The sequence below is a fragment of the Ambystoma mexicanum genome, chromosome 2q (assembly GCF_040938575.1).
Source record: "Ambystoma mexicanum isolate Mex_15411 chromosome 2q, UKY_AmexF1_1, whole genome shotgun sequence".
Classification (NCBI taxonomy): Eukaryota; Metazoa; Chordata; class Amphibia; order Caudata; family Ambystomatidae; genus Ambystoma; species Ambystoma mexicanum.
The window spans coordinates 1,345,832,811-1,345,853,010 of record NC_090924.1 but is presented as its reverse complement, the minus strand read 5'-3'; the positions used below and the strand labels follow the sequence as shown (position 1 = coordinate 1,345,853,010).

Genomic DNA, 20,200 nt, shown 5'->3' with positions numbered 1-20,200 from the left:
GCCCATTTTCTGAGCCACTGCCTTCGAGGATAACACATTTTTGCATTACATAAAGTGCCTTACTGCTTAGACTTTAAAACACACTATGCATACAGAGACGCGTAATTGGATCACATGTCACCATAGCACCTTACTGTATGCATGTTTTAGTCAGTTGGCATAAGCGTAAACATCTATGCAGTTAGGCCTCCAAAATGAATTAAACTGCTGCTTGTGTACTGTTGGTGGCCTGGCATCAGTTAGATTGCTTTGTTTGCTACCCTGCCATACTCACTGTAAATTATATGGCTTTTACCCAATGTGTATCACATATTGTGTGGCAGAATACACTATTTCAAACCATTGTTTAAAAAGAATACTTTGGGTGCACCACCAGAACTCTCATGGGCAGGCTGGGATCCTGTGCTCATTTCCACTAATTTGGGGGTAATGTTAACCTTCCCCTTCCGTGAAAAAATGGTTGCATTGAAGTAATTGATTGTGAGACAAAACCTGAAAAGAGTAGCATACCAAAATTCCCCATCATTGGGCACTTGTGAGTTGTGAAGGTTACAATCCTCCTCCTGGAAACTTAAGCCAACCACTGCTGTATTAGAGTGAAGCTAGGGAGGAATGGCACATGAGGGGCAGTCTGCAGGTGCTGTCTGGTAGGTTATGTGCCCACCCAGTGACTGCCCATGACCATGCTAATCCCTATGGCCATTGCTGCCCCTCCCCACCCAAAACACCTCTTCATGGGAACTCTTTGAGCCAGCTTTATCAAGTCTTACCATCAAACTATGCACTCAAGTGCCTGCCAGTGTTTCAAAGCAGTCTTCTAAGAGTTAACGGCTTAATTGGAGTTGTAATCCTGCTACTTGTGTCATACAACGTGTCTTACCAGGAATGCCTTCAGCCACTCGATTTCTAAGCACTCTGTGTGTCCTTCACTGAAGTCCTGTTAAAACCAAGCATTGGCAAAGTCAACAGGTTTGGCATGTGTATAGGAATTAAGCTTTTGCCAGGCACTGCTATTGGATGCCCAGGTAACTCACGCCAGTTTGCGCTCGCTACTATCAATGTCCAGTTAATACCATTCTGGCTGTGCCTGGCAAGTGCTTTCCCATGCCTACACAAAAGCCCACACTTTTGGCATTTGTGTCCATGCTGTGAACTTCAAAGGGCGTCATGACCTGGGTCCTGCTTCTGGGTGCTTAGTCAATTAGCATTAGCCAGCCCTGCACGCTATGATACAAAAATGAGGCTGGAATACATCTTACTTCAGCAAAGAAACATGGCTTTGTTGTGGTTGATTTGCAGTCATAATAATAAACCACATGTGGGTTCTTCTACACATAAACTAAAATGGAGATTACTTGCTTTGCTCGTTTGAGGCACCTCTGGCCAAGTGCAAAAAATAAAGGGGCCTCGCCAAATTGTTTGCCCCGGGCCTCACAACACCCTGTGACAGCCCTGTTTGGCTCACCCCAATGGCCTTCTCTAACAGCCGCTGTAATAGAGTTTGTTCTCCCTCAGCACCCCGCGGCTCTACAGGCCCGGCCTGTAGGGAGCAGCAGGAGTAAGTGCTTCGCCGGCCTGGCTGTGAACTGTTCGCCTGGCTAGTCATCAGTTTCCAAGCGGCTGCTGCTTTGGAAGGCGGCCAGCTGTGAGTCAGGCGACAGGGAACATGTCAGGTTTACAATGCAAAGGTCAGGCCGTATAAAAAGAAGATCGAGGGGAAATGGCTTGGTGTAAGTGTTTTGTGTTGTTTCAGCCTTTTGCGTCAGTGGAGAATTGATCACGTGAGCAGAACGAGGCAGCAGCCGCTTCCGGGCGAGGTCAGGAAATGGACACTGAGAGTCAGCAATCGTCAGTTGCAGCCTGGGGCCTGAAAGGTAGAACTGGAGGCAGAAGGAACATAAATACTGAACTGTTTGCTTTCAACATAACTAGAGACAGTGCTGGTAATGGACAAATGTACTGTGGAACCGCACCACCCTTCCCTCGAGGAAAGGGGGGTGGGTCACATCAGTGATGCCCAGCTCGAGCTCTAGGAATGAAGCAAGTGCAGCTAGGGGGAGTGGGCGGCAACTGCAAGAGGTACTGACTGCTGGTAATTTGCATAAAAGAAAAGAGCGTTTTGGGAGCATACGAATAACCACATAATTTATATTAAAAATATGCCTGTGATAGGAATCCGATCATTAAACCCCTGCACACAGAGCTCTGCTCGTTTTATACATCAAATTTCTCCCTATCAGTAAAAGGTCTGTAAGCCATGAGACATACATACCTAATTGGACATTGCACTTGTGTATATGAGGCTTGGGTTGTTTGTTATAACGCTCCATAACGAAATAACTATTCTGATCATGTCTTGGAGACTGCTGGCCACCCCTGGGGAATGTGGGTAATGGCACTCCTGGCAAAACAAACACTTCCGGGTCGCTGCTCGATCCTGTTCGTATCCAATTCCTCCACTGAATTGAGAGGGGATAACTGGGAAGAAAGTGCAGAGAAAGAAATGCTCTGACATGAGGAATAGAAAAGTTGGGACAGGAAAAAGAGCTAGAGCAAGACATTTCACTCACAAGCATATAAGTATGAGCAAGGGATCTTGCAACATGTGATGGGCGCTGAGATTCCCCCTACCAAGAGGCATGCACAATTCTTGGGACTGGTGGGTGGGTCTTGAACTGTACGGGCAGCCCTGCACCTCAGGGGTGTGCAGTTCCTCTTCGACACAATATATTTGATATAATATATCAAAGATGGGCTTTGATATATTAAAAGTATCCACATGCATAGAGGAGCGTATCATTTTTAGAAGTGTATTTTCTTGTGCCGCCATCACTGAGGTGAAGCCGTGAGGCAATAAAACGTCTTTTCTCCTAAATCGCCAACAATCCTTGCACTGGCCCTGACTGTGACAATGTTAGTGTGAGTTTGTTACAGTTTGGCATACTGGTGGAAATCGAATAAAAAATCTATCTATCTTCTATATAAATAAAAATGTAAATGTTCGTTTGTTCAAAATCTTAAATCTCTGAAAGTTCTTCACCGATTGCTTTGAAATTTTGACACAACGTTGCATTCAAATAGGCATGTGTTTTTATATAACTAGTATACATAGATGTCACAGGTAAAAACATGCTTTTTCTGAAAAACAGCGCCATCTGTTGGTTGTGAAAGCAACACACACTATACTAAACATTTTACTGCAAAACAGCACCATCTGTTGGACGTAAAAGCAACACACGCTATACTAAATATTTTACAATTCCATTTCAATGTTTCCGTGGCTCAAATACGTGCCGAGGAAGCAGCAGAGCAACGTGCGGCCAGACTTCAGGATGCACGACTGCGACCACGGCGATCGCGTTCTGCAGCTTCAGATCTGCTTTGTTCTCAACAGAATGAATGTGACAGGCTAAGAGTGGCTGAAAGATGTCAACGAGAAACAGCAGATCAGCATCACACACGACTCCGTGCTCAGCAATCACACAATTACAATCGCCCTGCATTCCGGTACAACCCAGCTGATGATTATAGTTTGAGCCGGCATGTTCTCACCGGCATCATGACGGAAGTGTGTCCTTATTGCATGGCTCTGAAATTTAATGGAGAAACGAAAGTAATGTGTTGCGCCGCCAGGAAAATTAAACTGCCTCAACTTGGAGAACCGCCAGAGCCATTGTGAAATTAAACATATTAGAAACGTGCGCTTTCTCTTTTCTTTCTTTTCCATTTAACCAGAATGAGCGACAGCAACGCATGGCCGGGGACAGCTAGTGTATAATAAAAATAAAACAACAGGAAATGTAAGCAGCAGTGAGGAGGCCAGGGGTTGGGGTGGCACTGCCAGAGCACTGCTGTTGGGCAGGAATGATCATCCATCAGAAATAAGCAGCCGAGATCTCAGTGGGGTGGTAAGGAGGGAAATGTTGTCTCGTGACCGAGAAACATAACTCACCCACTTGACCACCTTATGTGATGCTGAGTAAAAAACTTTAGTGCTCACAATCCAACTAGGTACCCAGTCTTTTTACTGCATACTAGTACTGATTTTTTTTAAACTTAATGCAGAGGTGGGGGATTGAGTGGGAGAGGGCGAGGGATGAGAGAAAGGGTGGAGGGCGTAACCCACATTTTGTAACAAATAAAAGGTAACTGCACCTGGACGGTTGGCCATTACCTACAGGGTGGGCCCACAATCTGGGGGCACATCGCTGCAGTAAAAAAAAGGGAGGTGAATAATTGTGCAGTAAAAACGCACACTCATAAGAGTTCTATGGAAACTGGAAAAAACAGGAAATATGTAAGTGTGGCTAGAAAGGAGGTCCAACCCTGCATTGAAACACACTGGCTGCGAAACCGCCTTGAACAATGTACACTTATAGATAAAGATTGAGCGGCTCGCAAGTGTTTGTCGTTATTTGCTAATGCGGCACCCTATGAATTTGCTGATTACAATAACGCTTTATTGGGTAGAGTTTAACTTCCAAACCATCAACTAGTTTGCAAATTGAGCTTCTTAAAATTATCCTTGACACCCCATATGGTGACAAACTATATCCAATTTAATGCCTACATTAAAGATTTAGCGGTATTTGATTTCTTTTTTTTTGTTTTAGGTGTTTATTTCAAACCTTTAACATTTCTAAGTCTTAAAACATCATTTCATCATAAAACATCTCTTGGGTAAGAAGAGCTATTCCATAAACGGATCATATCACCGATATATAACCAGGGGAATAGGCAAATCAAGAAATAAAAGAAAACTCAAGAGGATATAGACACTCTAAAAAAAAGCCCCAAATCACACCTCCATATTCACGTCTTTCCCCGGGTATATTAGATCCTATCGTCCTTAAAAAGGTCATTTAAGAATGTCACCACTGAAATGATTACAGATGGGGTCTCCCCTAATAGAAGCAACCGCCACCATTCATCCGGTGATAATGTATTGACTCTATCAATAAAGACTCCCAAGTACTAGGTTCTTAGGGCAGTTAGTCCCACGCATAAAACTATTAGATGCTTCAGCATTTATACCACACCCTGCTTTTTCGCAGAACCTACAGGTCAAGGTATGATTTCCAATTTGTTTACGGGCTCGCATACATTTCCCTGTATATGTGGATTAGGAAATTTCACCAGATATTTAGGGATCGTTTTCAATGCTCTGCATTCTCCAGAATCGTCCTTCATCAATTAATATTGGTTTCTTTTTTCTTGAGTTATTATCCAGACATGGCATTGTAATTTCATTTTAACCACCATTGGATCAGCAATTAAACGCTCAAAAGATAGATTCCAGTTTGACAGGCAAGTAGTTCACTTTGCTTTCCAATAGTCAAAAGGCCATTCCACACCATCAGACGGGCTCTTATCTAGAATATACAATGGAGGAGATGTTTGAGGTAAAAGAGATTTCCGGAACAGGGGTATCGACTTCCATAAAGATATTGAATATAGAGATTGCAGCCCCAATTCAAATTTAATACAGGCCACAGGTAGACTTCTCGGGAGACAAAGCACCCTCTTCCAGAACGCTCCTTCAAGGATTTCTTAAATTTACCAAGGGAGATTCAGTTCCGTTTCCGCACCATAGGTGAGGATTGGACTTACTTTCTGATTATAGAAAGTAAGGAGAGTGATCAATGTAAACTTACCAAACCTCCGATGGAGAATCATTCCTTGCAAGGCAACATTTTTTACTTTCAGTCTTGGTCTCATTGCCCACCGGGTTTCAATCAGGCTCTGATTGATACACACCCCCAGGTATGTCATCGAGTAAATGCACTGCAGGGACTGCTTGCCAACAAACCATTTACATTGTGGTTTTCGACTGCCTTTATTACCACCTAAGACGATCATTTTAGATTTTTTAACATTAATTCTCAGGTTATTAGCAATCGATGCACTTCCAGAAGGCAATTTAATCTATGCTGGGGGTTTTGTCTATTAGGATCAGTTCATCCGCGTACATTATCCAAGGTATCAAGGTTCCATTGATCTTAGACGGAAAAGCAATTACTTTGCTTTGGCTCAAAGCCAGATCTGATAAATAAAGATTTTCAACAGGGCTGGCGCCAGCGCACACCCTACTTCTGTCCCCGATATGTCTCGATATTGTTAGATAACAGGCCTGCATGTTCAATCTAACTTGCATTGTTGTTTGCGGAGTGCAATTCTCTGATGGCCTGAATCAGATGTAAAGGTCAGTTCCAGTTATTTAATTTGGCCCACAGTCTTTCCCTGTTAATACTGTCAAACGCCTGCTCCAGGTCCCCAAATTCAATATAGAGTTTTCTTTTCTCTCTGGTCCCCTGGAGCTTGAGCAGATTCAACAGAAAGAGATTTAGGGAGGTTCCTATACCTTTAATAAATCCTGTCTGACGAGGGGCTAGACAACCCGATTCATTGGCCTACTTCATCAGATGCTGCAGTATAAGGGACGTGAAAAACCTTTCCCAAAGTATCCAACAGAGCAATAGGACGATCATTTTTAGGGTTTGATCTATCACCCTTCTTCAAAATGGGTATTATGAGGGCCTTTTTCCATGTCAAGGGAACCCTTTTCTCGTTCATTATTCAATAAGCTTTCCTGAAATATCAACAGAGGCATTCGCAATGCTGGTTAAACGAAGCAAAAAAGCGGGATCACCCATGGACCCATGTCCCCCAGACATCTACAAATCAATCCTCGTGCAAGGATCGCCAGCAGAACACTACAGAAACCTTCTAAAGCTATCACTATCAACAGGGACAGTACCGAAGATCTTCAAATCAGCATACATCAAGCCACTCTTAAAAACACAAGTGGTGACGTAGATGACCTTTCCAACTACAGGCCGATCTCTAACATCCCCTACCCAGCGAAACCTCTAGAAACCTACGTATATAAACTAACCAAAGAACACGTAGAAAAACACCACCTGCTGGACCAAGATCAAATCGGTTTCAGACCAGCGAGAGGAACGGAAACAGCACTACTATCCATCTGGGACGTCCTCAAAACTAACGCAGACTCAAACACTACCTCAGCCCTTATTCTGCTCGACCTCTCTGCAGCCTTTGACACAGTTAGCCACGACACCCTGACCAAAAGACTAGAAAACATAGACATAACAGACACAGCATTACGCTGGACCAAATCATTCCTAACAGACAGAACAGAAACCGTATGGCTAAAACCTTTCAAATCCACTCCACGAGTTAACGACTGTGGAGTACCGCAAAGATCCTCACTATCTCCACTATAGTTCAACATCTACCAGACTCCGGTCATCAAAAAATACAACATTACATGTTACAACTACCCAGATGACGCTCAGATCATATACAAAATCAAAGACACCGATGCCGACCATTCAACCCTTACCCACTGTCTAAAACAAGTCTTCGACTGGATGGATGCCAACAACCTGAAAATCAACCCAGGAAAGACAGAAATCATGATCGTATCCAAAGACCAAGAGAACAAAACCACCATCCCATGGCCTACGGAAATGGGAAACGCACCAACACCATCGAAGGTAGTAAAAAATCTGGGAGTCCTAATGGACAACAACCTAATCCTGGAGTCACAAATAAATGCAACAGTGAAGAAATGCTTTTTCCTCCTCCGGACGGCAAGAAGAATTCTACCTTTCCTCTCCTTCGCGCACAAAACACTCATTATTGTCGCCCTAAACATGTCTAAAATAGACTATGCAAACAGCCTCTACCTCGGAATACCTGAATACCTCCTGAAGAAAATGCAACAGATCCAAAATGCAGCAGTAAGACTACTCCTCAAACTATCCAGAAGAGATCGCCTCACTCCAGCCCTAAAAACCCTACACTGGCTCCCAGTTAAACATCGCATCACCTTCAAAACAATGTGCATAACGCACAGGGCAATCAGCGGACAAGAAGCAGAATTCCTACAAAAGAAAATAACAGTCTACAAACCAACGAGACCCCTCCGATCGAGCACCGAAATCCACCTGGAACTCAAACCATACCTCAAGAAAAAACTTGGAGGCACCTCCTTCTACCACTTAGCCGCAAAAACCTGGAACAACATATCCCAAAGGAAATAAGAAACACTGAAGATCACCTTAAATTCAGGAAATCACTAAAACCTTGGCTCTACAACACCACAGACTAAACCTGAAAAACGAAACTGGTAAAAAGGATAACTAAACCGAAAAGACACGGACATCCCTGACCGGGGAGAGTAAAGCCCACGGCAGCTGGACGCGTGACATCGGATAGACAGGAACACAGGCGGCACACACAGAGACTGAGTCAACTACCCCACCAACTCTTTCGCCCGCCCCGTAAATTAATTACCGCCAGGTACCACGTTGGTGTGGAATTATCGAGACATTGACAATTCCCTCACTACCTGAGAGGTTGTCATTAGTAGATGCACTGCGCAACAAAGCGCAACAAAGCTGACGGCACCAGCTTTCCTGTCATCCCAGCCACACTTTGGAACTTGCCCCCCTTCCAGCCTTGAGAGCTGAACCCTCTTACAGACTGTTCTGGAAACAGCTAAAGACCCACCTGTTCAATTAATGACATTTGCACCCAGCCATGACTCTGCCATCACTTGTACATATATTGTTTATCCTGTATCTTGCACCTTTGCCTATATTTCTTCTCTTGCAACCAGCGCCTAGACACCGATGGGGTATGCATGCTCCTAGAAATGAATGAATAAATAAATAAATAAACTATAAGGCTATTAGCGCATGTAGTTGTGCAACTTAAAGGGAAAGAGAATGAACTTAGGCTGCTGCTCAAGTATCAATGTTTGGAAGGAGGTCTGTACCAGATATCATAGACCAAAGTCTGAGCATTCGGATAAGCTGAAAGATGGCCTATAATGGAACCCATGTGCTAATTATGATTTATAGTCCGAGGGCCGTGCCGGTCGTTATAGGCCCAGAAGACAGAGTTACAGGCCAAAGCATAGCAAGGGCGTTTAACAAGGCTTATGGGCCATAACGCCGGTATGGCCCGAGGGTGGGGTCTTTAAGCTATTATAAAGTGTTTTGTCCATTCAGAGCTCTAAGTGAACATTGGAGATTGTACATACAGAAATTATTTCTGACTTTAACCCTATCTTGAATATTTGGCGTCTGAGAATGTTGAATCAGCTAGAAGTGATTGGAAGCTCCTTAGAGCAACTGGTGACCAACCCAGTACGAGTAAAACATCAATTAAAAGCCCATGACTGGATTCAAAGTTTGGAGGTGGCTAGTAGTTACTAATCTGTGGCCCATTTACCTCCAGAAGGGCGTAAGTTAAACACAGTCTGTGATTACCTGAAGCAGTTCCCTGACAAAAGGTTCGGGACCAATTCTTGAGAGCTCGTCTGAATTTGCATCCAACGAACGAGATTCGAGCGATTCGGGGTGAATCATCAGAAAATCATTGTCGGCACTGTAACGACCTCTCTAAGGTTGAATCTTTGTTTCATATCATCACAGCGTGTCCGTCTTTAAGAGATGCACGTTCAAAACATTTCAGACTCCTTTTTTCGGACTTTGCAATTTCTGACACTGAAGGCTGGTGGAGGGCATTAATGGACGGTCCAAGAACGAAACATGTAATTGCTGTGGTTACGTTTTGGGCAGAAGTCTTAGAGTCTGGATATGCTATAACTGCATAAACTGTATTCTTTACTGTTTTACAGATTATCGAAATTTTACATTATCTAAGTTTCATTTTCCTGTTTCCCTATCTTTATCTCTTCTTTTTCTCTTTTTTTCTTTTCGCTTTCTACCTTCTTTTCTTTTTTCTTCATTTTTTAGAGGATTATGGATAAATTATCTTGATATTTTGGTAATGCTAAAAGAATTGCTGTTTCAATTTTATTGCAAATAAAAATATTTTTACAAATAAATTATGATTTATAGACCTGGTCCGAGGGCTGTGCTGGTCGTTATAGGCCCAGAAGACAGAGTTACAGGCCAAAGCATAGCAAGGGCGTTTAACAAGGCTTATGGCCCATAACACCGGTATGGCATCTTTAAGCTATTATAAACTGTTTTGCCCTTGAAAGTATAACGTTTATGTAATTATTAGTCCCCCAGCCAATTCTCTTCAACCATCCAGACAGAGGTAGTACATCTCTATTCGCCTGATCACCTCATCCCTACCCGGGACAATATGAACTGTGTACGTTTTTATGCATAACATGTATTACATCTCTGCTCTCCAATGCACTAACGTATGTGCAATGTAACTAAGTCTACTGCAAGTAACAGCGCCACAATGCCCTTGGGCTGTCTGTGCGCTATATAAATGTAATAAATAAACAAATAAATCCATCTGGGCTGTTGCAGGGATTTGGCTTCAGATATGTCCTGCGCTGTTATTAGCATTGGGATTAAGTGTTTTAAAGAATCTGTGGGCTATACAAATAATGATGTGGGCTCTACTGGCACTTAAGCTTTATAGAACCCGTCAGAGAGCTGAACCAGCAGTTATGGGCCAGAAGGAGGAGTCTATAAAGCAATTTTAACCCGCACTGCTCTTAATACTGTATAGACTGGTCGCTGATTATGTGGCCCGACATGTTTTGGAGTTCAACTTCCATGATCAGTAGCCAGAATAGTCAATGTTGAAGGATCTTGGTAGTTGCGGTTCAAAACATCTGGAGGGTCACATAGTCAGTAGCCATGAGATATAGTATACATGTACACAGAAGCTGAGGGTACTCCTGCGCTGCCGTTAACCCAGGCATTCAGCGTTAGATCAATCTGCCGGCTCCAGCGGTTTGGATAGCGCGCAGATTGTCATATGTCAATGTTCTTTGGGCATTCCAAGAGATATAATAAACAATAATACCATTTCCAACAGGCACCCCCTGCTGGTTACGGCCCAGGGACCAGGTTATAGGCCCGAGCAAAGCGAGGTCCTTAACACCGGCTCCTGACACTCATTAGCAGCCAGTGAAGCACATGGAAAGGGGGATAATTGCTACTAGCTCCCAGATGTGCCAAGAGATTTCTTTTGTTACCTTGTGAAATTAAGCAGTAGCCATTTCACAAGTCAAAAAAGGGGACTACAAAAGAAAATGGCACCTTGGGTAATAAGAGAAGAGAACTACCCGCTGTCCTTTCTCCCTTTCCATGGAGGTCATGTTATGGGCAGGGGAGAGTGGACCAAGGTTATGTGCGGTGGGGTTTGGGCAGCGGAGGAGGTGTGGGGATAATCGAGGTAGGGTGGATATGGGGAATCTGTTGAGAGGGTGTAGGGTCAGGGAAGAGTTTGGAGAGTTGGGGCCTGGCAAGACTATATGGAGGCAGCCACTGTCCCCACCGTGGGTGCTGATAACACTTGTTCTTACAGGACTTCGAAGTGGAAGAAATCTGGCATTAGGCACTATATGAACACGTGATATCATTATCCCCAATCAGAGTGAAGGCATTAAAGAGACTTCCAGAAGCTATGCATTACCTGCAGCGGGCAATTTGTGTTTTTGTTTACTTTTCACGCTTGTATGATGAGTCCTGCATCCATTTAAAGGGCACAGGGAGGTTTGTTCTGGCACATTACCTAGCATCACCGCTGGCTGGCAGGCGGTAGTGTTGAGCAAAGGGCCTGCTATTATTACTTAACTTTGGCTCCTCGTATCGCTTGATAGATGTTGGAAGCCGCGATGCACGATTCCGAGTAATGTGTTGACGCACTGCTGATGAGCTGTAATAGCGGTGCTTATCTCTCTTTCAGCCACTGATGCCAAAGAGCGGCAGTTCTGGGTGGCCCAGCTCCAGGCCTGCGCCAAGTTCCACACCGACAGCCCTAAGGTGAGTCCATGGGCGGGTGTGAGGGGCGGGGAGCGGGGGGTTCAGTGTCATGGTTCAAGGTCATGGGAAGCTCATCCAGTGAACAGGGCCAGCACACACGATCAAAATATAAAATGGTTGGATTTTTAGAGTCCCTGTTGTCTTTCTTGAAATATGGTTATTCAGTGTTTTGGAATAAAAAGTTCGCTCCTTTTATCCACGTTCCATCTTCGCATGCATTCACTCGAACACATTTTCTTGCGAAACTGTGTTGTCCTACGATTTTATTTGTCAATGCAACGTGTCGTTGTTAATTCTGTCTCCAAGGCCTTTCACGTACTCGGAATACTCTTACATCAAACTCAAAACTCAAAACAATACAGACCGCAGTAGAAGTGGTCACGGGGGAGAAGGGGGGCCTTTAACAACACGCATTAACAATGGATTGTGGTAACCATATGTCAACTGCAGACTCAACTTCATGCTACAACCGAAGGCCAACAATGATGCTCACAGCATTACAAGTGAAAACAAACGATAATGAAGCTAACTAAAATATCCACACTTTAAACATAAAAGTAGTTTAAAACAGGCACTGTGCTGTCAAGCCTCGGGCATCTGGGACACCTTCCATGAATATGACCTCAGAGGCAAACAGTTGCAACTCAGATGTGCACCTACTGTCCACCTTTATTCAAATCACAATGCCAAAACGTACTCAAGAAGGGGGTGACACATCACTAAGGTGTGTATTTGTGCACACTTGCCTACTGCCAGTATCAATAGCAATCGTTTTTGCTGCACTTAGAGTTCCCTTAAGTAACATGCGAGAGCCAAAGCCTAAACATACTAGAGTTTTCTGAGGACATACCACAGGTTCAGAAAGTCAGACAGGAGTTAGGCACCACTGCCATATAAGGTGGGGTTTCTGTTTGACATATCACAACCATCATGTCACAGTTCCAGTTTGTCACCCACATCAGATGTGATGTAAGGGATGGGCTGAAACTGCTTTGGGGTCTGAGCCACAGTTAACGGGAAGATCGACCTTCCACCATTCCAACAACTGATCTCTAGTTTTGGGCTTTTGACTTTCACATGGATTTTATGATGGGTGAGCACCATTTGCATGGTACTCCTTGCTGGCGAGTATGGGGACGTTTGAAACTTTTTTTTCACATTTACTGCAAACAAGTTTTGGTTTCAGTAAATGGCAAATAAAAGTTTCACTGTGCATGGCTGGCCTTTGGGTGGCAGCAGTCAACCAAATATGAAGTGTGCTTTAGTGACATACACCATTTTACTGAAAGCACAGGTAAGTATTTTGTCACCCGTCACCATGCCACAAGTGCATTTTGCTTAAGTTGATTAGGTAAAGTAAGGAACTCGCCCTGCAGGTATAGTGGGAATTGCAAGGATTTGCAAGGCATGCTTTTTTTAATTAAACAGACATATAATTGAGGTACTGTTGTGTCTAATTGAAACAAAAACTTCACATAACAATAAACATGCCACCCACTTCCAGCTGTGAGCATTTTGCAGATTAACATTTCCTCCAATTTGAGCTTACGATCTGGCAGAGAGGGGAAAGGATGCAGTTTTTAAGAAGATGCAGGTGGATCCCTTGCAGCTGGTTGCATTTAAGATGAGTGTAGATTCGTGTGGTTGGGAGGCAAGTCCTGTACACACTTTCTCTTTTGGAAGTGCCTCCTTGTTTCTTTGCAACTTCCTTGCAACTCATGATGTCTCCCGTCAAGCTCCAGAAGGCGCTCCTTCTACTTGAAGAACAGGATCAAAAAGGGCAGTGCCCAGAGCCCATTTTACAGCCTACTAAGAAATATATTTTATTTATTTGTACATTTCTAGACAGCGCACAAAGCCCTCGTGCATCTAGGCGCTGGTTACAGAGTGGTGGCAGGGAAAGAGGCGGAGGGTTGGGGGGCGAAGGGAAACAGAATGTCAGTGGAACATGGTAAGACTTGAGCTGCTTTCTAATGTCTTGAGCCATTTTCTAATGCAGGTCTTCTGCACAAAGCTCTTGCAGGGAGTGGAGGGAGGGGGCACACAGGAGTGTGTACGATCCCTGATTGAGACCAATCCCTTTGCCCAATCGACTGGGCACAGGGTTTGGGTACAAGACATTGTTTACGTTTGCACTTTTCTGTTAAGCTCTATGCTCACGACTGCATTCCAGGGAGCCCAAGGAAGGGGTTGGCGGCAGCAGGAAATTGCCCGAATTGAGGAATCATCCCGCCATTGAGTTGGCATCAGTCCTTTGATACCTTTGACGTTCCCATTTGATGCCTACCCTTTTCAGCAGAGTCGTTTCCCCAATGAGTTGTGCAGGTGACATCAAATGATCCTTGACTCCTCCTTGACTTCACAGGAAGTGAACATTATGTGATATTTGCCAACAACAATTGGTCATTGCATGTGTTTTGAAGCAATCTCGATTGAACACTCAAGGAGGCTGCCTTTTAATGGATAGTAATTGATAACAGAGACAAGTATCCAGCTACTACACCTAGAAAAATGCTGAAGGCAGACTTTCTTTAACTAGTTCAGTAGTCAGATCGGTTCAATGACATGGGTCGCTAAGTAGTCCACGGGCGCTACCTACCAATTGATAGCCCTGGTTGTAATTGAACAAAGAAATAGTTTGATGGTGGACAGAGAAATTCTCTGCACGCTGGGAGAGTCGATCACTGTCCTCGGAGCAACAGCACGCGCCGCAGCGCGCGCCACCTTGTGCATTAATATTAATGACAACCCAAGGCACATTGCGCCATGCGAGCAAACAAACAGGAAGCAATCGGCTGTCCAGAAGGAAAGCATTTATCTTACAAGAAGCCCATCATGGGCTGGAGTTTGCGTTTGGCACAGGAAGACGATGTTGAAGGCATGCACAGCTCCACCTTACTGTGTCAATGGGTACTTGAAGATATCACGATGCACATGTAGTACCGAATTATTCTGAATCTTATCAAATGTACACAGGAGTAATATTTTTACCTGCCTTTGTGTTTTCTCTGTGTGGAGGATCCTTCCTGCATTATACCACTTACAGCAATTAACCTCTGCGGCGTCCCCCAATAATTGCAGAGGACCACTACCTTATAACGGTTCATGATTTTGCTTACAGGTGATTGACTGGATTCCTGAACACTGATGTGAGCCTGTAAGAATTGGGTGGCATTATACCATGATATGGACCGCAAAAGGCTGCAATGCCCCTTGAGCTACAAAGCTCGTTTACAAAAGTGGAATATACCCACTTAAATGAATCCCAAGGCCCCCTGGCATGTATTGCATTGCCTGTCTACGTGAACCCAAAGCCCTATTACATGAGATGCATCCCCCAATTACATGAACCACAAAGACTTTTATTCTGGACGTTTTGATTGGAGCTGAGGAACTGGTCTCCTCTCCTATGGGCACTATCGCTCGTCATATGATGGTCCTTGGCCTCTTGGCTGGTAGAGGCTTTTGGGATATCTTTCTTCCCTTCGAGCCTCTCGCCTAAATTGTCAGATCATAACGCCAACTCGATCTGTCAATCAGTAGAGACCTTCTCAGCAAGACTCAGGAACCCCTTGCAGCATCCCCTGAGCTGGTTTGGAAGCCGCCTTTTCAGACACATCATGCACAAATTAAGCAATAATCCCCCAGATGGGTACTGTGAGGAATTTGACCATCCGCACGGTGGGTGTGCACTCACCGCGGCTTTCTGAAATTTTCTGTGAAATTGAATGATGGTAGATCAACCTCTGGAAAACGTGTGGGGCTAATCTGCACACATTTTCCTATGGTCACCGCACAACATACACATAGACCTGTGTACTCTTGGTGGACACAGTTTACAGGCTCAGTCCACCCTGTCATATTTAGTTGGGATTTGACAGATGGACTACACGATGCACCTCAGAAGGGAGAGGGCCAAAACCTTCCTCCTGCCATGGCCAGCCTAATTAACTATCAAAGGCTGCATGGAACTGCCATGTCCGTTTGTTTACCCTCTTCAGATGATGGCGGAAATTAACATAACTAACATACTAATAGAGAATACTTCAAACAGGCCCACATGGGGCATGGCTGCAGAGGCTAAAATAAAGGAGGCAGGAAACCCCAACACCCCTTTCATATGCACTGTTTCAACCTGAAGCCAGCTCCCACCCTAAAGTATCAATGACAGTGAGCTGCCATGTCTGGTACATGTGTTTACAGTAGACATCCCCCGCAGGAGGACCCCATTCAGAGGGTAGAAGTATGTGATTTGATTCTCGCCACAGCTTCAAGGAAGACCTGCCACTTTAATCAGGAACCACAGAGAGATCAATTAACCAGAGAGACCCTTTGATCCACAACCGAAAGGAAGATGGGTGGGACTTAGTATTACATGTTTTCACACCTTTAGCTTTTCTGTTGCAAAGCACTCTGGTTATGACCTCATGCATACAGGAGATCGTAATGGGGACCCAGGATTGGTTCATTAAGGTCGGCTTAGCCTACACCAATCACTGTGGCCAATTTGGCTTTAAAAGGGGGCTAAGCCCCTCTTTTGGGCAGATCATCTGAAGACTTTACAAGGAGTATTGAGAATCATTTGGACCCTGGCTGAAGGTACAGTCTGCCTTACAGCTTCTACCTGTGAAGGAAGGCCAGGATTTCCAAAGAGGGAAGCAAGATCCCTCCCCTAAAAATCTCCCAGGGAACAGAGGGAGATACCGAATCCAGAAGAACCTCCAGCAGCTCTAGAACTGGTGCTCAGCTAGCACACAGGGTGCCTTGCTAGGCTCTGCAAGCAAGCTTCCTAGGTGGCAAGTGCCAGAGAGTCTCTGAACCAAACCAAGGACAAGGCTGTTGCTTGCAACACTCTCCTCAGCTTTGGGCCATCAGCCTTAAAGGACAACACAATCTCAGTGAAGAAGCTAGGAGGAGTGCATTGACAAGCATTAACCGGCGTCCTCCTTAAAGGACATTTTTGTGCCAGCCTAGCCTCTCGAGCTGCAACCAACCTCACCGCTGACTGCTGTTATGCCACAGTCGCTAACGTCATCCAAGTCGCTTCAACCAGTGCTTCAGACCCACCAACCAGCACTTTGACAAAGATTCCTGAGCGACCGTGTAGGCCAGCCTGCAGCCGCCTGTACAGCCTTGTTCGACGAACTGGCTGCTGCCTGATACCCGCAGCTGTCTCCCATCTTGAACTCTGTCACAGAAGCTGCAAAGTACCCTGAAACTGACTCAACGCATTCTACAAGCACAAGGTACATTGTGGTTCTGTCCTCCTGATCTGTCTCCGAAGGCCCTTAGTGACATTTCATGACACATTGCTCCCTTTGTGCTAAAACCACGTATCCTTGAATTATAGCGATTCATTGCTTTACCAACTACCCTCCTGTCAATATACAGGGTGCATCCCTTTTCCTTTGTGAAACTGTCTGTCAGGGTGGGTTGTATTTTTTAGTGTGCTAGAAATGTCTGTTGAATAATAATAAAGTAGATATTTGTATACAACATTGACTGGACAGTCCCTTTTATCATTGGGTAATAATTGTATTTTCGCTGTGTTGCAACTAACCAACGATCCACGACGGTTCAGTCCACGTTACCAAACTTGGACAAGGAGGTTTATATGTTTGTTTTTCCAATGTGTTTTGATCCCTTCTGGTGTACTACAGGTATTGGGCTGATTAATGGTTTAGAAACTGATATTAATCCCTGGACCACTGGTGCCCCGGAAGTTGATTCGTCACAGGCCCGAGTTATAGGCCAGAGCTAAGTGAGGGACTTAACATAGTCATCGACCCTTACCAGACCCAGTAATGCCTGTCCATCAAGGTTTTTTAAATTTTTTAAATTAGTTTATTTATAAATCAGTGCACAGGTGAACATATACATCAACATTTACTTGCAGCCCCCAGCGAGGCATATGAAAATGACATTTTCCTCATCCCTCCCCTGTTACCACCTAGGTTGAACATTCGCTTTCAGTCTCACTGAGCTGGGTCGGGCGATGGATGCTCGCTGTTCGAGTGCAGGGCTCCGGCGATTAAGCGCGGCTTATAAATCAGCGCCGGGTAGTTCTGGTCATAGTCTAACAGCGGTGCCCAAATATTCGCAAAGCGGTGGAGGAGGCCTGCCTTGGCATGCAGTGACCTTCTCGGCTATCAAGATGTCCCAGAGCTTAATCCACCAGAGGGTCATCAGGGGGCCTTCAGTGGATTTCCAAGTGCGTGCCAGAGTAATTTTTGCCGCCCGCAGAGGGTTATAAGGGATCCCCTCCTTCCTGTTCTCGGGTAGGAGCCTGGGACTGCGATCCCTAGGAGGACGTTTTCAGGGGCCAGAGGAATTGCCATTTGGGTAATGTCCTTTATCGTGGCAAGGCATTGGGACCAAAATTCTCTTACATTGGGACAAGTCCACCACATGTGGAAATAGGATCCTAGGAGTCAGCAAAGATGCCAACAGTGCGGTTCCAGCGCCTGCTGAAAGTAATGGAGGCGGAGAAGAGGGAAGTACCAGTGTAGGAGCAGCTTGTGGGCACACTCCTGATTGATGATGCAAGGGGAGGGCGTGCGGGTTCTCGACCAGCTGTCCACCCAGGTTTGGTCCTCTATGGCATGCCCCAGGTCCGCCTCCCATTGAGACATATAGGAAGGCTTAATGAGGAAGGGGGTCATCCTGCAGTAGTTTATAAAGGGTGGAGATCTTCCCTCGGGCTGGCAGGTCATTTGCGGTAATTTCTTGCGGAGCGGGGGCTCGGGTCGCTGGTGTTCGGGTCTGGAGATGGAAGCACCAGTGCCGGAGTTGGGCGTAGGTGAACCTGTCCTTTCCGCTAACTGGAAGGTTGTCTTGTATTGTTCGAAGGTGCGCGGGGCGCCCTCCTCAAACAGCTGCTCCAGAGATTCGAGGCCTCCCGCCACCCAATTCCAGAAGTTCGTTGGGCTGAAGCCCGGGGAGAAGGCCGGATTGTGGAAGATTGGGGAGAATGAGCTCAGGCCCTCCGCGATGCCCTTGTGTTGCGTGATCAGTCCCAGGCTCTCACTGAATGTTTAGTGGAGGCCACAATGTTCGGCCACGTTTGGCGCAGTGAGGTAGGGACGAATGGGAGGAAGCCAAGGGGGATAGAAAGACGGGATTGTTCGATCCCCACCCATTTTGGGCGCCTCAAAGCAGTTCCCCATGCTTGAATGAGGGCTAGTTGTGCTGCTATTTGGTATCTACGAAGGTCCGGAACCCCCAATCGTACCAATTTATCACTGCCCATCATGGTTCTCTGGGGAATTCGCGGTTTCTTGCCCCTCCAAATAAAGTTGATCATTTTCCTTTGAAGACGCTGAAGGGGGGAGCGGGATTGAGATGGGCAGGGAGGAGCAGGCATAGAGGAACCGTGGGAGGAAGGTCCTTTTGCAAGCCGTAATGCGGCCCAGAAGGGAGATCTCTTGCAATAGCCAGCGGTTAAGATCTTTTTCCATCTCCTCAAAGAGGGGGGGAAAGTGTGTCTGATAAACTTTTGCCAGGTGGGCCGGGATCTGGACCCCCAGGTATGGGATTGACTCGACACTCCACTAAATCGGGCATTGCTTCTCTAGAGCTTCTCTTTCTCCTGAGCCTAGACCCACCCCCAGGGCCACCGATTTCTCGAAGTTGATGGCAAAACCTGCTACTCTCCTGAATCTTCGGATTTCGGCCAAGGCCACCTTCATGGAGGCCGTGATGTCAGTGATGGTCAATAACACGTCGTCGGCGTAAAGAGCTATCTTATGCTGGGAAGGGCCTACTTGTGGGCCTTTGATATGAGGGTTCAGGCGGATGTGTTGGGCCAAGGGCTCCATGGCCAGGGCAAAGAGCAGGAGGGGGCAGAGGGCATCATTGTCTTGTTCCACATGTAAGAGGGATCTGGTTAACAGGAGACTATTGACTCTCAGAAGGGTATTGGGCGACTGGTAGTTAGCTAGGACCATTTTTTGGAACGTCGGGCAAAGCCGAATGCCTCGAGGGGAAGCGCAGGAAGGTCCAATCCACTTTATCAAAAGCTTTAGTGACTTTAGTTAGCAGGTGAGAAAGCATCACTATGGCTGTAGGTAAGTGAAGGGGTGGTGCTGAGATGGGGTGGGAGGTTGGGAGGGTTGTGGGCTTTGGGGGTGGGTGAGAGTCAGACTTTTCCCCGAGGTGCAAGGGCTCGCGTTTCTCAGGGACTCAGAACATGGGCAATACCCTGAGGTATCCCAGGATAATTAAAAGTCAATTGCTCCTCCTGCATCAGAAAACTATGGTCTGAGACCCCAAACTAAATAATCAACTGCTCTTATGAATCCTGGTTGAGTGGGGGCTGACGGCATGTTTCTGTCTTGGAACGTTCTCGAGATATCTCGGTCATGGTATGTTTGAGGACCAGGCCCTCTCGGCTGTTCAAGTCTCCTGGT

General features: G+C 45.6%; 1 protein-coding gene across 5 annotated transcripts in view; it reads left to right on the top strand.

Annotated features, from left to right (window-relative positions):
- Window positions 1–20,200, top strand: part of OSBPL10 (oxysterol binding protein like 10) — a 2,898,140-nt gene that overhangs the window by 2,038,657 nt on the left and 839,283 nt on the right. For all 5 annotated transcript variants that reach the window (XM_069648807.1, XM_069648805.1, XM_069648806.1 and 2 more), the window contains one exon: window positions 11,716–11,792. In XM_069648807.1, the coding sequence (XP_069504908.1) occupies window positions 11,716–11,792 (77 nt within the window). The remainder of the gene's footprint in view (window positions 1–11,715; window positions 11,793–20,200) is intronic.